We start from the raw sequence: 18,939 nt of genomic DNA, 5'->3' as shown, positions 1-18,939 counted from the left end.
CGGAATACGTCTTCTGGGATGATCCAAACGAGTTAGTGGAGCGTCTTCGTTTACTCCTGGCATCTCAGGCAGCGGGAAATCCGAGTCACAATAACGAAATAATCTCCATTATCGAAGAGCTACGCGAAGCAGGAATCATTTATTAAGCAGCTCCCGTCATTTTTGCATTCATTACCGAGATGAGCGTCGACGTGTTTGGACGTCAGCCGAATAAAACACGACCGCGAGCACTCGCGGTCCTCCGGGTGTCGGGTTTCAAATAACAGCGGACGGGCATTACGATATACGGAACAAGAGACTGTGCAACGTCGCAGATCCCGCAGAGCCAAACAATACTGTAACTTTAAAAACCTTGAGACGAAAATTCAGCGTGCTGCAAAAACAAATCGACAACCTCGATCAAATGATCAAAGCTTTGGAGATCACCGCGAAGAAAGCCTTGGATACCTTCTACACAGACTTTAAAACAGACGGAGACTTGTCGATTCGAAACGCGGAAATCATTTTCAAATTGGACACCAGACTAATAGCGTTGGAATATGAACGAGGAAAAGCACGCACTGGTGACAGAACTGTATGAGCCTGCACGCCGGACTTACCCGCGTCGACGTGTAGACGTGCGCGGCATCGACGAGACCTGGCAGGCGGATCTTGTTGACATGACGTCGTACGCTGGACAAAACAAAGGTTACAAGTACATGCTCACAGTCATTGATATCTTTTCAAAGTATGCGTGGGCTATACCGATAAAGAGCAAGTCTGGAGATGATGTTACGAAGGCAATGGAATCTGTGCTTGTCCAAGGACGGGTACCGAAAAATTTACACGTCGACAGAGGAACGGAATTTTACAACTCGAAATTCGAATCGCTTATGACACGCTACGGAATCAAACTTTACTCCACGTACTGTAATTTGAAGGCTTCGATCTGTGAACGTTTCAATCGCACGCTAAAAGGTAAAATGTGGACACGGTTCAGCATGCAAGGAAGCTACAAGTGGGTCAATATCTTATCTGATTTGGTTTCGGCTTACAACAACATCAAACACCGAACCATAAGAATGAAACCGTCGGATGTCACCGTTGCAAACGAGAGGCTATTATTACGTCAGGCGTACGGAGGGCTTCGAGCGATACCTACCGTATCGGCAAAATTCAAATCCGGCGACAAAGTTCGAATCAGCAAATTCAAAAATGTCTTCGAAAAAGGTTACACTCCCAATTGGACGACTGAAATATTCACGATAAGTCGAGTGGAAAATACTCATCCTGTGACGTACAAGCTCAAAGACTACCGAGATCAACCCATCGCTGGTGGTTTCTACGAACAAGAGCTCCTCAAGGTTAAGCATCCGGATATCTATCTGGTGAAGAAGGAGCTCAAGACGCGTGGAAGAAAAATATACGTTAAATGGTTAGGTTTTGACAATACACAAAACAGTTGGATAAACGAATAAATGAATTTCTTGTAAAAACGTATGTCCCTCTTTATTTTATATCCGACACACAACAAGTATGCGTCTTTTTTTAGACAATCGACAGACATGGTACAGTTATAAATTACAAAGCTTGGGCTTGTAGCCCCACGGAAGCGTGTCGGTTGTATTTTGTAACACGATCCGCTTGTCGTCATTCCAGCTCAGTGCTACTTTCTGCTGTTCTACGGTGTATACCTCGTGCTTTCGACTCAATATCAAATGCTGATTTGAGGATAGATTTTCATGGTTCAAAACACATTCCAAATAATCGTTGAAAGTTATTTTTCTCAACACTGATGCTTTGACACCTTTGGCACGTTTATTGTCTCTTTCATCTCCCAAGACTCGGAATGCGTACAACTTAGCTCCTAATCCTACAAATTCGAGCATGATTTTCCCGTTATTCTCGTCTTTCATCAAGCCGAGAACTTTTTTGTTTGCTCGAGGTATTCCGTAAACGTTGTCGAGCGGATAATCAGAAGTATCGAATTTGTGCAAGTCCTCCTTAATGTGTTCGTATATGTCGGGGACGGTAAAATTGTAAATCAAACTGTCGGTATCCGTGTACATTAATTTTGCTCGGTTGACGAATTTCTGCCTAATGTAATTGTAATGAAAATCGTAGATATATGTTTTAGCCAGATCCATGATGGAGAAACCTGCGTACAATGGTTTATTCAACTTGACTTTCGTCTTACTCATTTCAACGATAATTATATCTTTGTCGAAAACGGTGCAGCTGTGAAAATTGGGTTTGTCTATGGTAGCTCTAGCACCGTATCTTTCATTCCATTTCGTGATCAGCCTGACATCTCTATACTTCCTAACATTTTCCATAGTTTTGCCAAAAACTGCGTTGTTCATTAGCTTGTAAAAATTTTTCTCAAATTCGTTGTCAGGTTTTTTTCGCAAATCGGTATTTAAATCTATATATTTTTTCAGCCACCGGGTTTGCCTGAATTTGAGAACTCTATGAATTTTGAGTAATTTTAAGCCTAATTGTAAGCATTGTTTCAAAACGCGGTAGTGAACAACGTAGTTTTTCTTGGAAAATAGCGTGGGTGTCAATTTCGGTTGCTTACTATTCGAGATCGGAGGTATGTAGTGCTCCGGACACAGTGGTAAATCCTTATGAATTTCATGCAGTTCCTCAGGATATTCCAAATCAACCTCCAGTATGTAACCAAACTCCGCGTCGTCCGAGATGGTGAGAACGTCGCATTGTCCGAAGTCTGATAACCATTCGAAGGAACTGTATGGCAGAGCAAAGCTCATAGCAGCCCCGTACAAATTATTAACGTCAAAGTACATGAGATAAGATTCTTCGACCTCAGGATCGAATTCCTCTCCCATATATCTATTGTTGGCCTTTGCGTATCTGTTCGAACACTGTGACACACCACCACGAATACCCTTTTCGATAAACATAACCATGTCTATGTCGGTGAGAAGCTCGAGTTCGATGCCTGTACATTTTAACATTGCATCAAACGACAGACCGGGCGCTGTGTAGTAATGTAACGGGTCCAGTTTGTACGTCGTCCAACAGCTCTGTCGAAAGTTCTGAAAAACGTCGGCCAGTAAAAACACGTCCGTCAGTAAATACAAGTCCGAATACTCTCCCAAAGTTTGAACGTTAAATGTTTGCCAAACTTTACATGCATGTGCATAGTCGTCGTCTGATATATCCCGATCATTTAATTTTGAGTAAAATTGTTGTTTGGATGGTAGCCGTGTGTCTTCGAGCTTCTCCCAACTGTCTATGTATTCGTACGGGAACACTCCTGTTCTGGTCAATAACTGAAATTTATCTGAGCTATGATAAAATTTTCGTGTGATTGATTTCTGATCATCACCGAGATACGTTGCTAATTTCTCAAGACTACTGGGCATGAAGCGGTACGAATCTACGAATCTGAACTTTATATCTGTCCCCTCGACGTATTTTGTAAATGAAATGTACTTTTCTTTGTTTACGGGTAGAAGCTCAGTTGTGCCCTCGGACGATGTGGCCAGTGCTTTGATCAGAAAATGTGAATCGTAACCCGACAGATTGTGGAATATCACTGGGATAATGTGCGAATTTTGGTAATTCAGACTGCAACCTCGGTGAGCAGCACCACGGTACTTTCCCGTGAAATGGCAGTGATCACGATGTTTCACGTCTGCGAGTGTAAACGGTTTTTCACAAATGTGACACACTGTCGTTGAATAAAATTCGTTGATTTGATTGAAATTTAGCGGTTCCATCGGTACAACAGTCTTGAAATAAACTTCCAACGAATGTGCCAATTCCGCTAACTCGTTCACAAACCATTGAACGCAAGTCTCTTCACGATTAATTTTGAATTTTGAAAGCGAATCGTCAAACGCGCAATGCAGATAGTAAGCTATACTATACGGAAGATGCTTCTGATAAATTATTCTATTTTCCCCAAAACTTTCATGTGTGGGTTGCAGTAAACATTTGAGATCCGCGTAAATGCAGAATGGAAAGGATTCTTTGTGCTTGAAATTTTTGAATTTCAGTATTTTTTCCTCGTCTGTAGATAGAATAACTTTGGTTTTGTTTAAATTCATGCAATCAGCTCGGTGCTTCAACAAACATCTTTCGAAATTAAAATGAGACAGACACCTATCGCACAACCACGTCTGATGTGAGCGTTTGGAAATTTGAGAACTTGTTAATCGAGACAGATTTCGAATACCAGTAAAATGGAAGATTCTACTTTTTTGATAATTTACCATATCATCATCATCATCATCATCAGGGATTTCAGTTTCGATCGCCAAAAGATGAATCATAGGTTTGTCAGACTCATTCTGACTCAGGTGAATCGGTACTATTTCACTTTTTTTCCGATCACCTTGGTCTATACCGTAAACGTTAATTGAAAGACCGTTAAGCTTCTCAAATTTTGAAATGGTGTTTTTGTCTAGAGACATTGGAAAATGCAAACCGTCGTATTGTAGCACTGAGCTGAAATGTGGGTACGAGCTGGTCGCGTTAGGATGGTTGTTGTCGGCTGGGAACAGAGCTGCGGTGACCGACCAGAGGAAGCAATACGAGTCGCTGTTACGGATGTTGACGACAGCCTTCTTATCACTGATATGCTTAGGTAACGGGTGTATGTGAAGACACTGCCTCGTAGTGGCACGTACTTGTTGATATTCACAGTCAAATTGATTATTTCGGTCAGCGACCAGCCTGAATCCTTTTCCTGGAAATCTTCCACCTTTTTCAACAAACGCTCCGTCGCGTTTTCGATCAACCATTCGCTGATATCCGTTGTCTGGAGGATGATTTCATTTCTCGTATTAAAAAATTTGATCTCTTCCACCGTGCGATCAACTTTTCTGAGTTCAAATTTACAAGCCAGGATAACGTTGGCTTTCAAGCTCCTGTCTCTCTTCAGAGCGTTTTTCAGCCTCGTCACAGCTAGTACCTTTGCGTCTTCTACAAATCTCTCCACATCTTTATGCTTCAAATTGACGATGGATCCAGTTCGAATTCTACTCTCGAAAGCTGATTCCAAATCTTCCCACCGTACTCGATCGCTTCTTCGTCGGCTTCGTAATCCGTCACCCACTTTCTGCAATTGTTGAAATTTGACTGTCAACGATTTCCGAATTCCAATTGTAGTCAAAATTCTTGTCTTCTCCTTGATCGTTGAGGCGTTGTTGCGTAAGATTTTATTCAAAAGCCTGATATTTTGGGTTCCGAGTCGAATCCATTTTGCAATTTCTGCCGGCGACGATTTTTCCGATAAAATCTTGAACGCCGATTCCATAATATCGATCAATCTCAAACACTTCGCGGATTCTATCTTGAGCTTTTTCCTCACGTATACTTGACAGCTTGTGACGTAATGATCGTTTGCAGTGATGAGCGTCCTTTTTATAGGGCAGCTGTACGGATGCGCGCGCACCTTTTGGCATTCCTAGAGCGATAGTAACCCGACACCGCAGATCCATGGCTTCGAATGTACCGCGACTATTGGTCGACCTTGGATATCAAACCGACATCCGAGTAAATGAAAAACAATTCTCGGAATCGTCCGACGAGTTTCGACGGTGAGCGGCATGGGGTCAAAGGATTTCGGTGCGACGTTGAATTTCGGACAAACAATTCTCGGAAGCATTAATTTTGGAATGTCACGTGGTTGATAAGGTGGTTAGACAAAACAATGCGTTCGACAAGTTCCGACTTGACGGCGAGCGGCATGCGGTCAAAGAATTTCGGTGCGACGTTGAATTTGAGGCAAACAATTCTCGGAACTATTAATTTTGGAATGTCACGTGGTTGATAAGGTGGGAAAGGAATGTGAGGTGGTTGATGTTACACGTCAGCAGTCCTACCGTGGGAAAGGAATTTGGAGTGGTTCATGTTACACATCAGCAGTCCTATCGTGGGAGAAAAATGCGAGACGGTAAAAAAGTTCTCGCCCCCGCTGCGCCCTCTACCGTTGGCAGGCGAGCACTACAGACCTTCGGTCGGTAAGATTGTCGGTAAAACAGCATGATTTTGACCCTCGATCGATACAACTGTCGGTAAGGTTGCACGGTTTTGACCTTCGGTACGGCAGACTGTGACGTCATCGCGGAAAAGGGTTTGAGTCTGGGCTGCGCGGAGCGGCTCGGTCGGTAAGTGTCGGTAACAGGAATCTGCGTGTAGAACCGGCCTTGCTGTACTACTATCATGGATTCTTGGTATGATTCACAGAGGCCAGGCGGAAAATTACCGGCTGGAAATTTGCCCGTAAAACAAACGTGAAGCTACGACCTTGCTTTCACTTATTCAAAAGCATTTCGTGGTTGGGACAGAAATCCTTACGGATTGCTGGAAGGGGTATGAAAGTTCGGAAAAACACGGTTATCCCCATAAAACGGTGAATCATAGCGTAGAATTTGTCAATTCGGCTACCGGAGCACATACCCAGAACATCGAATCATCCTGGCGTTGGATGCGGCGCTCTGTTGCGCGAGGGGGCGTTCGCTCAGACAATATAGCTGATCATCTGTGCGAATTTTTGTGGCGCCGTCGTGTTAGGAAGATGAATAATGATCCGTTCACGCAAATCATTCAGGATATTAAGATCTGCTATCCCGGCAAGAATAATTGATGTGCCCCGTTCGTGTACGTGGGGGTGTGTGCGCGTGTCTTTGTTTGGGTGTGCGTGTGGGTGTTTGCGTGTGTGTGGGTGCGTGTTTGTTGGGTTTGTGTGCGGGAGTGTGTGTGTGTGTTTGGGTTTTGGCGCGAGTGTGCATGCGTGCGTGCGCGCGTGTGTGTATGTGTGTGTGTGTGTGGGTTTGTTTAGGTTTGGGTTTGGGTTTTGGTGCGAGTGTGTGTGCGTGCGTGCGTGTGTATGTGTATTTGCTTCGTGCAAAAAAAAAAACAAAAAAAAAAAACAAAAAAAGCATTCAAAAACCGAAAAAAGAATTTAAAACATACAAAAACAAAAAAAAATTGCACTTCCAAGACCAAACTCCAACCTTCCCGTGGTGAGTGCATGAGTAGATATTAGTATCGAAACTAATGGAGCCTTGGCGAAAAATACCGATTTCGAGTGAATTTAGCAATTTTCTCGGAAACCACCGCTTATACACGAAAAACGTGTAGAACAAAAAATGTCAGTTTTATCATGTTCCATAACTTTTGTTTGAAACATTTTTCTCTCAAATCTATATATATTGCAATAAATGTGAAAAACATTTAAAAAATCGATTTTTTATCGATTTGACCTTGAAAATCGAATTTGCGGGTGTTTTGAGTATGATAGTCTTGATCAGCGCATCAACATACATAAGTATACCAAATTTCGCATTGATCGGAGGTATGTTCTTAACGGAAGTTCATCCGTTCTGCGCCGCGTAGCGACGACAGGTGCGCGGAAAGTTGCGCAATCCCCAAAATCGATGACAGATCGATTGTTGCGCATTCTTAGGGTGATGACGTCACGGAGGATTAGCGTGACGAGATCGGCGTTGCGGCCGATCGGCCATCGGAGATCACTCAAGTTCTGGCGACTAATCAGAGTAGTAGTGTTGCGATATAGATTCGGGTTGCGAGTGTGTTGGGCAGAAGTTAGTAATTGCGAGGGAGAATGGCCGCCAAGGATCACGAGGGAGTTGGCGAATTCGTGTCCTGGATGTGGAGCGGTAAGCGCTGCTAACCTTCTTGCGAGAGAATTTCGAGAGATAATTAATAAAGGCTTGGCGAGGAACGGATAGCCATTGAGGATTGGCGTTAACGACAGTACTCGAGATTCTTTAGCCGATACATCTGCTTGGTGACCGTAGCCTGAGTTGCGCGTAATGAAGTAGCGTTAATTTTGAGTGATCGAGGAGGTCGAGTCGAGTCACGGGTTGAGCCGAGACACTATTGTCTCGAATTTGAGTGTAACCGAATTCTGTTACACGGGGTCACGTCAACTTAGTCCGATACAGCCTCATTTCTCGTGTAGGTCGCGAGCAGTCTAACGGGGAGCGTTCGAATTCGCGACCGCGTCCCGCCGTCGCGGAGAAAGTTGAGCTCGGGTGCGTGTTAACAAGAATATTCTTTTGTAGAGGATAGTCGCGGGTGACGCGACGAGCCTCGTTTCCGTTTGGCCTTTGGTATAATCAGTTAGTAATAAGTTGGCGATCAGCGCCCGTAGGCATAAGCAATTTTATTTCTTTTTCTTTGTTTTGATTTATTGCCGATCGCGGACAGCGTCGGCCGAGAATTCGGTTCCGTTTCCGTCGAGGGGTTTAGTATTAAGTTGGCGATTAGCGCCATTCTGTAGAGGACGATCGCGGGCAGCGTGTCGGGTCCTATTTTGTTGTTAGTTTGGAAGTTAGCGGTTATCATTAAGACGGCGACTACCGCACGTAGGCCGGAAAGGTCTTCTGGATCTATTGATTTTTTTTTGTTGTTTGTTCTTTCTTTTTTTTTTGGTTATATCTAAGCCTCTGTATCTGGAATCGCGACGACTACGTTCGCAGTATTATTATTTTGTTTTATTTTTGTATTATCGCTAACTGAAAATATATTGTTTAATTTCATTATTGCTTTGTAAAATAACGTGTTGGCGTACGTGTGTCGTATCTCTCTCTACCCGAAAGTTACCCCTCCCCTCGCCGCGGTACTGAGCTGCCGAGTATATGGTCGCGGTATTGGGAAACTGAGGATTTAAATACGCTGTCTGGTGGTCCGAATTCGAACTAGCGATTGTAGGATAGAATCATATGATCACCATAATATTAGTGTCAACAAAAAATTTCACCGCAGGGTATATTCTTTATTAAAAAAAAAAAATTAAACAACGAATGAATTAAATGATTAAATTTATAAACAATAAAAATTTGTAATTAAATATATTCAAGTATGGAATTTTCTCCTCATAAAAATAATAGTCATGTATACTGTTGTGTGTATGGGTGTAAAAGTCATGCATCAAAGTATGAAACAGTTCGCTTTCATTCTTTTCCAAAAAAGAATGATAGTTTAGTGAAAATACTGAATACGTTCAATCGAGAGAAGCTAGTCGATAGACACGATATGTGGGTGAAAGTGCTGAGAACGGGCAAATAAATATCACCCTCCATGAGAGTATGTTCGCGACATTTTACAAAAGATGATTATATTCCTTCTTGTAAGTATAACAAATAACAAAACATAATTAGCTTTAATTTTTCTTAGACCAAAGTTATAATAGTTTTATTTATTTTTCAGTAAGTCCACAACATTATTTGAAGAAAACAGCTGTCCCCTCAGTTAACTTACCGAGGAGCTCTCTCGACTGCTCTAAAAAAGTAAACCATGTTTCATCAGCTGAACGAGAGCAAAGGCAAATTAAAAGGTCATTTTTAAAAAACGAACTAAAAACTACCAACGAACCTAGCGATTTCAATACTGATAACAATTTTCAAGATGAGCTAGTTTTGGATGGTCAGATTGACTACAGACATGCAGATGAAAGTCAACCAAAAAATTCTGTTGGTGAAGAGGACTCTAATCTACAAACTTATCAAGTTTCTAAGAACGAAGCTGAGACATGTGCAAAAAGTGCTAGTGAAATAATTAATAAACAATTTAAAGACGTAGCAACACAAGTTCGTACGGATAATTTTATTCCCAAATTTACTGACTTCATTTCTGATGACGGTGAACTAAGTACATTGACTGGGATTCCTAATTTTACTCTTTTAAATTCTATAAAAAAATTAGTTGACAAAAAAAAACAAAAAATGTCTCATTGTAATGCTAAATTAGATTTGTTAGACATAATCATCATGACTTTTATGAAACTAAAGCAAAATATGTCATATGCACTTTTAGCTGTTCTATTTAAATGTTACACAGCAGAAACTTGTAAAGAGAAAATTTTTCAAATGATTGACTTGTTATACATTTGTTTAAAGCCAGGAATATATTGGCCCAAAAAAGAGAATATTTTAAAGAATATCCCTCTTGATTTTATTGGGTTTGAAAATGTTCGTGCAGTCATTGATTGCACTGAAATTTCAATTCAAAGACCAAAATGTCTGTGTTGCCAAGTTGTGACTTATTCGCGGTATAAAAGCTGTTACACGGTCAAATTTATGACTGCTGTCACTCCTGCTGGTTTGATTTCTTTTATTAGTAAACCTTTTGGTGGACGAGCTTCTGATAATTCTATCTTTGTACAGAGTGGGATCATAACAAAGTTCGATAAGAAAGATGATGTCATGACTGATCGAGGCTTTACTCTTGATGAATTTTGCCAAAAAAATTATGTGAAATTAATTTCACCACCTTTCTTGAAAGACCAAAAACAGTTTTCCAAAGTTGAAGCGATGCATGGACGGCGAATTTCTAAAGCTCGTGTGCACGTTGAGCGAAGTAACCAACGTATTAAAAATTTTGAAATCTTGTCATCAAAAATGCCTATTGGACTTGTTCATAAAGTTGAAAAAATTTTTACAATTATTTGTGCAGTTGTAAACTTAAGTCAGCCTATTTTATAAGACGAAAAATTTGTTCAAGATAAAAAAAAAGTTGCTCAGGATTAAAATAATGTTATTAATGGTTGAAATAATTTCTATAAATATTTTATTACATTTGTAACTTATTTTTATGAACAAAGTACAAAGTAAAACTTATAAGTAACAATTACACTGATTTTTATTGTTCTTTTTGTTTTTGATTCTTCTCTTGTTGTTTCAAACATATATTATGTATCATTTTTTTAAAATATACTTTCTTTAAAGTTCTTAATAAATGTTTGGTAAATTTGACATTAAAACTAAGAGGTATTATTTTTATTTGTTTGTCGAAATAAGAATATATTATAAAGTCCGTAGATGGTAAATTAAGTATTGCCATACTTATTTGAACTTGAGCGTAGTACATGTGCTTAACTTTTAGAGTTACTTCACCGTGCTGTTCTGTTAACCATTTAATTGCTTTCACAGTTTCTTCAATACCGTTACGTTTACCCTCTTTTGGACATTTAATTTCAATGAGTTTAAATGGTTTGTTATCTTTAAAAGCAATACCATCCGGGGAACAACCTAACCAAGGATTTAATTCTGAAATAACTAAGCCACACTCAACTATTTCCAAAGACATTAAATTAGCATAAGTTTCCCGTGCATAAGTTTCTTGCTCTAAACCATATTTTGTATTTTCATTCCTCAACGAGGGACTGTAAAAGTAATCATTAGATTTTTTTTTCCAGTCTGGATTTTTAGTCGAATAATAAGTAAATAGTGAGTAAGCTCTACTAGCTGTTATCCGGAGTTCTCGTTCAGCTAGCCATACGGAATAAAGCTCAGTACTTTTCAAACAAATTGTTGAAGCATCCGTTGACAACTGATTAAAAATTTCATTACAACAATTTCCAATAACGCGACCAATCTTAAAATTTTTTAAATCCGAAAGTAATTCTGATGACTTTTGACTATCGATGATGGCTTGGAGTTTTTCAGGACATAAAACTAAATTATTATTATTATCATCATTATTAAAGTCTGTGATAACCTCGTGTCTTCCACATCTGTATATATTAAAAAAAAGGAAGGAAAAAAAAATTTATTGGTAAAAAATTTACTATAAAAAAATTATTATTCAAAATTCGAAAAAATTCACTACAAAAAAAATCATGTATGTGTCAAATATAAAATTGATGATGTAAAATATCTACAAAAAAAAATCAGTAAAAAAATTAATTGAAATTAATTAAAGCAAAAATTATTTACATATGCTTTGCTAACGCAGACTGAGGATTATCTTCCACCATAATTCTAAGAAATTCATCATATTCTGCTTCGTCTAATTCAGTTAAACCATTGTTTAAACATAGTGGAGGATCAGTAGTAGTAGATGATGTAGTAGCTACAGGTTGAGTATTGTCTCCAGGTGACGTGTTGGCTTGAGCACCATCTGACTTACGTTTTTTTTTTTTTTAATTTTTTCTTCCTCTTTTTTTTGTTTCTCTTCAAAACATTTGTGTTCAAGTAAAGGCTTCATCTCATATTTCTCTAGAGCGGATTTATGAGGTGCACTCCAAACACATTTTTTATCAGTACATGTTATATCTTTGAATTCTTCCAAATTATTTCTGTAAGTATAAAAGAATAAAGTCAAAATTATTTAATAATTTGAAAGTTGATTGATCAAGTGAAAAATATCAAATATAATAATTACCGGTTACAAAATAAAAGTACTACTACAATATGTTTACAGGTACTTCCTAATCCAGCTTTACATGAGCATTCCATGCCAATTATTTTTCCGTCTTTCGAAATTTCACCATTTATTTCATGAGGTTCAGTTTTTAAACAATGTTGTAAACAAAACACGAGGATATGATAAACATCACTATCATCACTATGATTTACTGTGCCGCAGTTCAGTAAATGATCACCATCAATAATGTTTTCTCCACTAGTAAAATTTCTACTTGTAGGTGTAGCTGAAGCAAATTTACAAATTTCTTGTATGCTTACACGCATTTTTAATTTTTAATAACTTTATGATTAATTGTCACACGTTTGCTTGCATGCAACAGCCGACTCCAGAGTCCTACAATCATTAGTTCATTTTTTAACCACCAGCCGGCTAAAACTTAAGCCACGCCTCTTCCACGGATCCCAATAGCGCATTACCGATTTCGAGGCGCCCAACAAATTTCGCGATATTGTTTCAGGTCCTGGATACCTTGCGGACGATGTTTTATTGTGCACGCGGTAAGTTCTCGGTCATTTGCTCCGAGTGACCGAGGAGCGGAAAAAATCCACGTCACAATATATATTAAATATGGTTCCTCGCATTTCGAAGGGCGAGCGCGAACAATTATTAAATGAAAAAAATGCAGCCAATTTTTTTTCCGTTATAACTACCACATCCAGCACACGTGAATGACGTTCGTCACAGCTTATTCGAATGATTTACGTGATCACAAAATAACTGATTTTGAACAGAGAGAGAAATAACCAAGATCAAGAAACGACGCACAAACAACTTCACGTCACCGCATCTCTAGTCCAATCAAAATTAGAATAAAATTTCAAACACGAAGTATACAGATGATTGGCAACACTTTTCGAACAGCTATTAATCACCGTATACATTTCAATTATGGATATCGATTCTACCGACTTACATCCTACTCCGTCACCAACTGTCACCTTTTGTTAGAATCTATCGTTTGAGTTTATTCTTCTAAAATTTTCGATAGCGACTACCATTTGATTTGTTTACCGATGTTGACTATTCTGTTGAAGCTTAGAAAATTTATTTTGAACCTTTATAAGGTTTAATTTGTCTGATCATCGACACTTGTAAATTCAATCGAGAATATGTAACTAATTGTAAGTTATCTGGGAATTTCTTTGACATTGGTTGGTTTATTCATTTATCCATCGTCAGCTGCCTTTGAATTCCACTATGCTACTAGTTTATGTTAAGTACCTGAACCTAACTGAGCCATTCGTCGAATTCCCTGATTATTATCTATCGTGCCTTTTCTTTTTATCTAAAATTCACGCACACGCATCCGGCGTTCAACAATTTTCTCTTACTTTTGTTCAATTGTCAGGCGAATTAGGGAATTGCGCTGAAGTGTCAACGGTAAGTCCTTAACTAAGGGTAACAGAAATTTATTATGACACGATAAATGCTCTTTAAATTGACACACGTCAATTTTCTATCCTCATTATTCGCTGTGTTTGTATTTTTGTCTTGCGTATGCGCGGAAGCAAGGGCTCAGGATTGGTGAAGATACCATTTTCCCTTGTAGACGACAGACTGACAAACGCGCGAAGGGTGAAGAAGAAAGTAGTTCCAGTGTATTAATGACTTAATAAAAGAGTTACAAAAATCAGCAGTACTTAAAACCATTGATTAATATTATCAGAAGAATGAACACACTAAAAATGCAATTTTTACTGGAGAAAAATCACGTTTCCTGGAAATATCATTATGTAGTGTGGAAGCACTCTATCTCGCTTTTACTGTTTTAAGATGTTGGTGAACTTTCTGAAGCTCTGTCGAACAATAGAAAAGATCACCCGTTCAAGTTTGGATTATATAAAGTAGCCTTCACAGTGATTTCGGACGCAGCAGAAGTTTTCGTTCGTTTGCTCATAAAATTGACTTCGTTAAAAATAGTACTCAAAATTCATGAACTCACTCTGTTTGGTTGTCCTCAAAGGTTATGGCCCCCGTCAGGTCGACGTATTGCTTCCCCGGTTTTGCTGTACCTTCTTCGGTGTGATATGGTATTGTAACGCGACCCCGAGCCCCACTATAGCGAACTACCCTGAGGGAATATTGACCAACACTCTCCACTATCTCTACGTCGCGTTCCGGGAATCCGAAGATACCGCTATGGTCATCATCGAGGATCATTACCGTCGCCAAGCTCGGCGACGAAAGCGTTGCAGGTTGACTGCAGTTATTAAGTCTGAAACACAAAAAAAAAAAATATTCAGGCCTCACGCAATTGTTGTTAAATAATCCAATGTTAATTTTTGTGTACAAAACAATCCTACACCTACTGGTTTGACGTATGAATTTGTGAAAAATGTAAAACATCAGTGTACTACAAATAATGAGTTCTGCTACTGTAAATGTCCCATCAATGCAAAAATATCTGATATTTAAAAAAGTATGCCAAGTTACTAAAACCACATCACAATAAAAATACAAGAACAATTTAGATATTGTCGATCTGGGTTGGGAAATCAAAAAAGAACCCCAAGCGCTAAGGTCTCTCAGCAAGTAGGCATACGTCGTGCTTTCGGAACTGGTTATTTTGTGAAGTCATATCGAAACATCATTCCAAGCGCTACGTAATTAACGGGCACATTCAATTTTCAATTTTCATTGAAATGATTATACTTGTTCGTGTCTTGTATGCTCCCGTGTAATAATGTATCTAAGGATAGATCTCGCCATTAAATAAGTGTACTAGATTTTTTTGTACACTTTTTTAACACAATCAATATTACATGGGAATGTTAATGAAAATTTGTAACTTGTTTTTTTTGTCACTTGCAGCTTAGATTCATATTTTATAGAACTGACAACTTCATAAGGTTGAGTGAATTAATCAGTTAGCTTCGAACAGATTATCGTAAAGTAAGTTTTAGATGAGTTAGATCCATTTCATTGATGCTATTTTTTTCTCGTACGAATTGCCGTTCATTGAGGTCCTAATATCGTTGTATGCGAGTGTACGGGAGCGCTGAGGTTCAGGCGCTTGTGATTTAGCTCTCGTATACGATCGCACAAAGCGATGTTCGGTAAATGCATAGGGTAATTCCGGGTGAGATGGCCATAGTTTTTTGAAGTGGCTGTAATTTTCAAAATTAGTTATCAAAAAGAAACTCATTACATCAGTTAAACTTTATTAGGTTATTAAAGAAATTCTGACAAACTTCAACGTTTATATTGCACAACAAATCACTGATAAAAATTAAATTACAAAAAAGTGCAGTTGGCCATCTCTCTCGATGATCATGGGAGAGATGACCTAGGACGTAGGGACAGATGGTCCTACTTTGTCTTGGAGATCTTACGTTGTTCTTTGGCCTTTTTCTTCTTTTCCTCGCCGCATTTTTAGCACATATCATCAAAATCCGTGTAGTTTTCATGCATCCAGGTCTTGCAGTTGATACATTGCAACCAATCTTCGATTTTTTCCGTTTTTTCATAGTCTTCTCCACATCCTACGCAGAGACAAGCTTCTTCTTTTGACCCATCGTTATCTGAGTCGTCAAAGTCATTGCTACTGTCTAATAAAAATTCTTCGTCACTGCTATCAGTCTTTTCTTTCTTTATTTTTCGTTTTTTTACTGTAGTTTTCAAAGAACCTGCACTGCTGACAGTCTTTTCATTCTTATGATTCCGCTTTTTCATAATTGATTTTAAAGTATCTGCAGCTTGTTTGCGTGGCTTACGTCTGTTTTCCTTGTCCAATTGAGCTTCCATGTACGAGCGGGTTGTGAGAAGTTCAGCTACTCTTTTTGCCCGCGTTCTAGTTAAATGAACGAGATTTGGAACTGGAGACAGCTGCGTTAGTATCTTAGTCGGTGTCTCTTTTTTGAGGTTTTCGTGCTCTGAAGTTTTAGATTTCTCTTGGGGCTTTTCTGGAGCAGTAACGGTACGGATGACTCTTTCCTACTTCTCCTGCCGATGTTGAGGGTAAAGTCTCATCACTCGCATCAGGTTGATTCACTATAACAGTTTCCTGTGAATAGGCATAGTCAGGTATAGCGTGTGGATTAAATGGATAAATTCCCGTAGATTTGAAGCCTGACGCAGCATTTCCATGGGTAGCTGTGTAAGGTGATAAATCCAAATTTTGAATTTATCCGCGGTTAAGATCGAATTCTATAATCGAAGAATTAATCGATCCTCGATTTCTCATTTCCCCCCCTCCGATCACACTACCGAGTTCGCTTTCGTGAGCTCGGTCTCTTGGCTCTAGGACGTCGAAGGGATCGGTCGTCCGCTCATCTCTCTATAGTCAACTCAACGGAAACTGGCCAGTAATTAAAACAAGAGTTAACGTGGAGAAAATATTGAAATCATCAACTTCGGTTCCGGATTCCAGTCCCAGGGCAGGAGCCAACGTGGGAAAAAACGAGCATCATAGATAAGTCAAAATTTGAATTATTGTTTATTCAAAAATGTCACCGAACTCCGAGACAAATCAGAAAACGATGTATAAATTGGAATGAGTGTGTGTGTGTATCTGTATGTGACTGTGTGTGAAAAAATGTGCCTCATATGTTAAATAAAAGTAAAAATAATATGAATTGATTTTACAGCTGCCTTACCCCATGTCTGATTGAGTAATTATCCAAACTGTGCTCGACTTATGCGTCGACCAGGATGATTTTTAAGCCAACTACGACAAGCCTCGTAGAAGTGAGCTTTCACTGATTTGAATACCGCCCTGTTCAAGGGTTGAAGGTAATGGGTCATGTGACTTGGCAAGGACACTAAAACAATGTCATTGCTAGATGCAAATTCAAGCATCTCTACAGAGTTGGTGTGAGACGTGTGACCATCGAGTATCAATAGAAGTTTTCCAGCAGGCTTTCTTGGAAGGAAATGATTCTTGAGCCATTCCAAAAAAATGGCTGCCGTAATGTACGCTGACTTCTGTGACATAAACAGGACCGAGCCTGGAGGCATTCCATCTTCGAATTCGGGTTTTTTATTTTTGCCTTTCATGATGCAGGCGGGGGGTAAGAATGTTCCTTCACTATTGCAGCAAGCGATGACAGTAATTGTCTCACCTTTTTCGGTTGATGTTATTGACGAAACAGACTTAGAGCCTTTTTCTGCAATCACTGTCCAGGATGGTTGTTTAGCTGCAGCCCAGATTCATCCATATTGAATATGTTCGAGGGTTTTTCAAACAATTCATTTACTTCAAGCACGTGTCGTAAAACTTCAAAATAGTCCATTACCTCTTTCTTATTCATTCCTTGGGATCTAGCTATGGAAACGCCTTCAGCCTTCCTCACTGATAGGGTTGGATGTCTTGATAAAAATAAAATCAACCAGTCGTAGCCTGCCTTTTCTTTTTCATTGGAGAACTTGTGGTTTATACCCAACTGTTGTGCAAATTGATAGGCAATCATGCGTACATCATCTCTAGTGACAGGGAACCCAGATTTTTGCATTTTTTTTATGTGTTGTACCAGGCGTAATTCATTTTCGTCTCCAAATGAAGAGCTGGGACCCATCCTTCCTTTTACTTCATTTCCAGTTTTTAGGAGTCGTTCCAAAGTTTTTCTGGGTATTCCATTTATTGCGGCAGCGGAGTGAATGGTTTGACTATTTTTAACAGCATTTATTGCCTTTGAGAGCTGATCCTGCGTCCATGTACCGCGAGTTTCTGACACCTTGCGCACTTACTTGTTTGGCATCTGAAACAAATTGAACACAAACGGTAAAACCACTGAATTGGGTGCTATATAATAGGAATTGATCAACAATATATCATGAACCACATTCCGGGAGAGATGGCCATATGGCCATAACACCCTTTGAATTCCAGGCCATCTATCCCGACCACATGATAAAGATGGCCCACCCCCCTGCTGTAATATTGGCGGTACATGAAATCTTGTTTTGAGGTTAGATTGTTGGGTGTACAATCTCCTTCGATAATCAATCACAAATTCGGCATGAAACAACAAAGTAACTCGATTTTGATGTCCTACTGTCCAAGTTAAAATAATTTTTCGCCTACTTAGAAACGAGAAGTTGATGTATTACGTACCTTGCGAAGTTTTTCGGCACCGCACTATCATCCGTGAACTTAGCTGTCATGGCAGAGTAGAACTGACAGTGATAGGTCGGCTGTGGGCGGAAGCTTTAGGAATTATTTCGATGGGCAATCTCTCCCCTATGGCTATCTCACCGGGAATTACCCTACTTATTGTAATTGAATTCACATGTCGTGAGTAAAAATTAAAATATTTTGTAGCAAACTAGTAATAACAAGTCATTGACCGGATGAATTGGACAAATTAGAGCTTTTGTTTCATATGCGGCGTGAATTATTCAAACGTACTGTTTTCATACAGTATCAAATTTTTGTTTTGTGTGATTGAATTAATACTACCTCACACTGTAAGAATATGTGCAACTTATACTTCCACGTCACTATTCTACGTTACTAATGCGACAGATAATTGGCCGTGACCTCTCTGTCGATATAATTCCTAATTGATTTTCAATAAAAATGTGTCTACCAAATATGTAGGTCTTGGAATAATGTTTGGATATCAATACACGGAATAGCGACGTCTGACTTCATGACGTATACCTACTACCCAAGATTTCGTATTGCTTGGGGTCCTTTTCGAATTTAACGACAGAGACTCACAATGAATAAATAGTTCTTGTATTTTTATCGTAATGTGGTTTTGTTAACTTGGCGAATTTTTTTGAATTCCAAATGTTTTTTGTCTA

At 39.2% G+C, this 18,939-nt stretch overlaps 1 protein-coding gene across 8 annotated transcripts in view; it reads right to left on the bottom strand.

Moving 5' to 3' along the window:
• LOC124183578 (sodium/calcium exchanger 1) overlaps nucleotides 1-18,939 on the bottom strand; it is a 1,216,563-nt gene that overhangs the window by 1,030,363 nt on the left and 167,261 nt on the right. For all 8 annotated transcript variants that reach the window (XM_046572225.1, XM_046572226.1, XM_046572227.1 and 5 more), the window contains exon 2: nucleotides 14,135-14,407. In XM_046572225.1, coding sequence (XP_046428181.1) covers nucleotides 14,135-14,407 — 273 coding nt within the window. The remainder of the gene's footprint in view (nucleotides 1-14,134; nucleotides 14,408-18,939) is intronic.

Source organism: Neodiprion fabricii, chromosome 5 (assembly GCF_021155785.1).
Source record: "Neodiprion fabricii isolate iyNeoFabr1 chromosome 5, iyNeoFabr1.1, whole genome shotgun sequence".
Lineage (NCBI taxonomy): Eukaryota > Metazoa > Arthropoda > Insecta > Hymenoptera > Diprionidae > Neodiprion > Neodiprion fabricii.
This window is presented reverse-complemented; position numbering and strand designations above follow the sequence as displayed.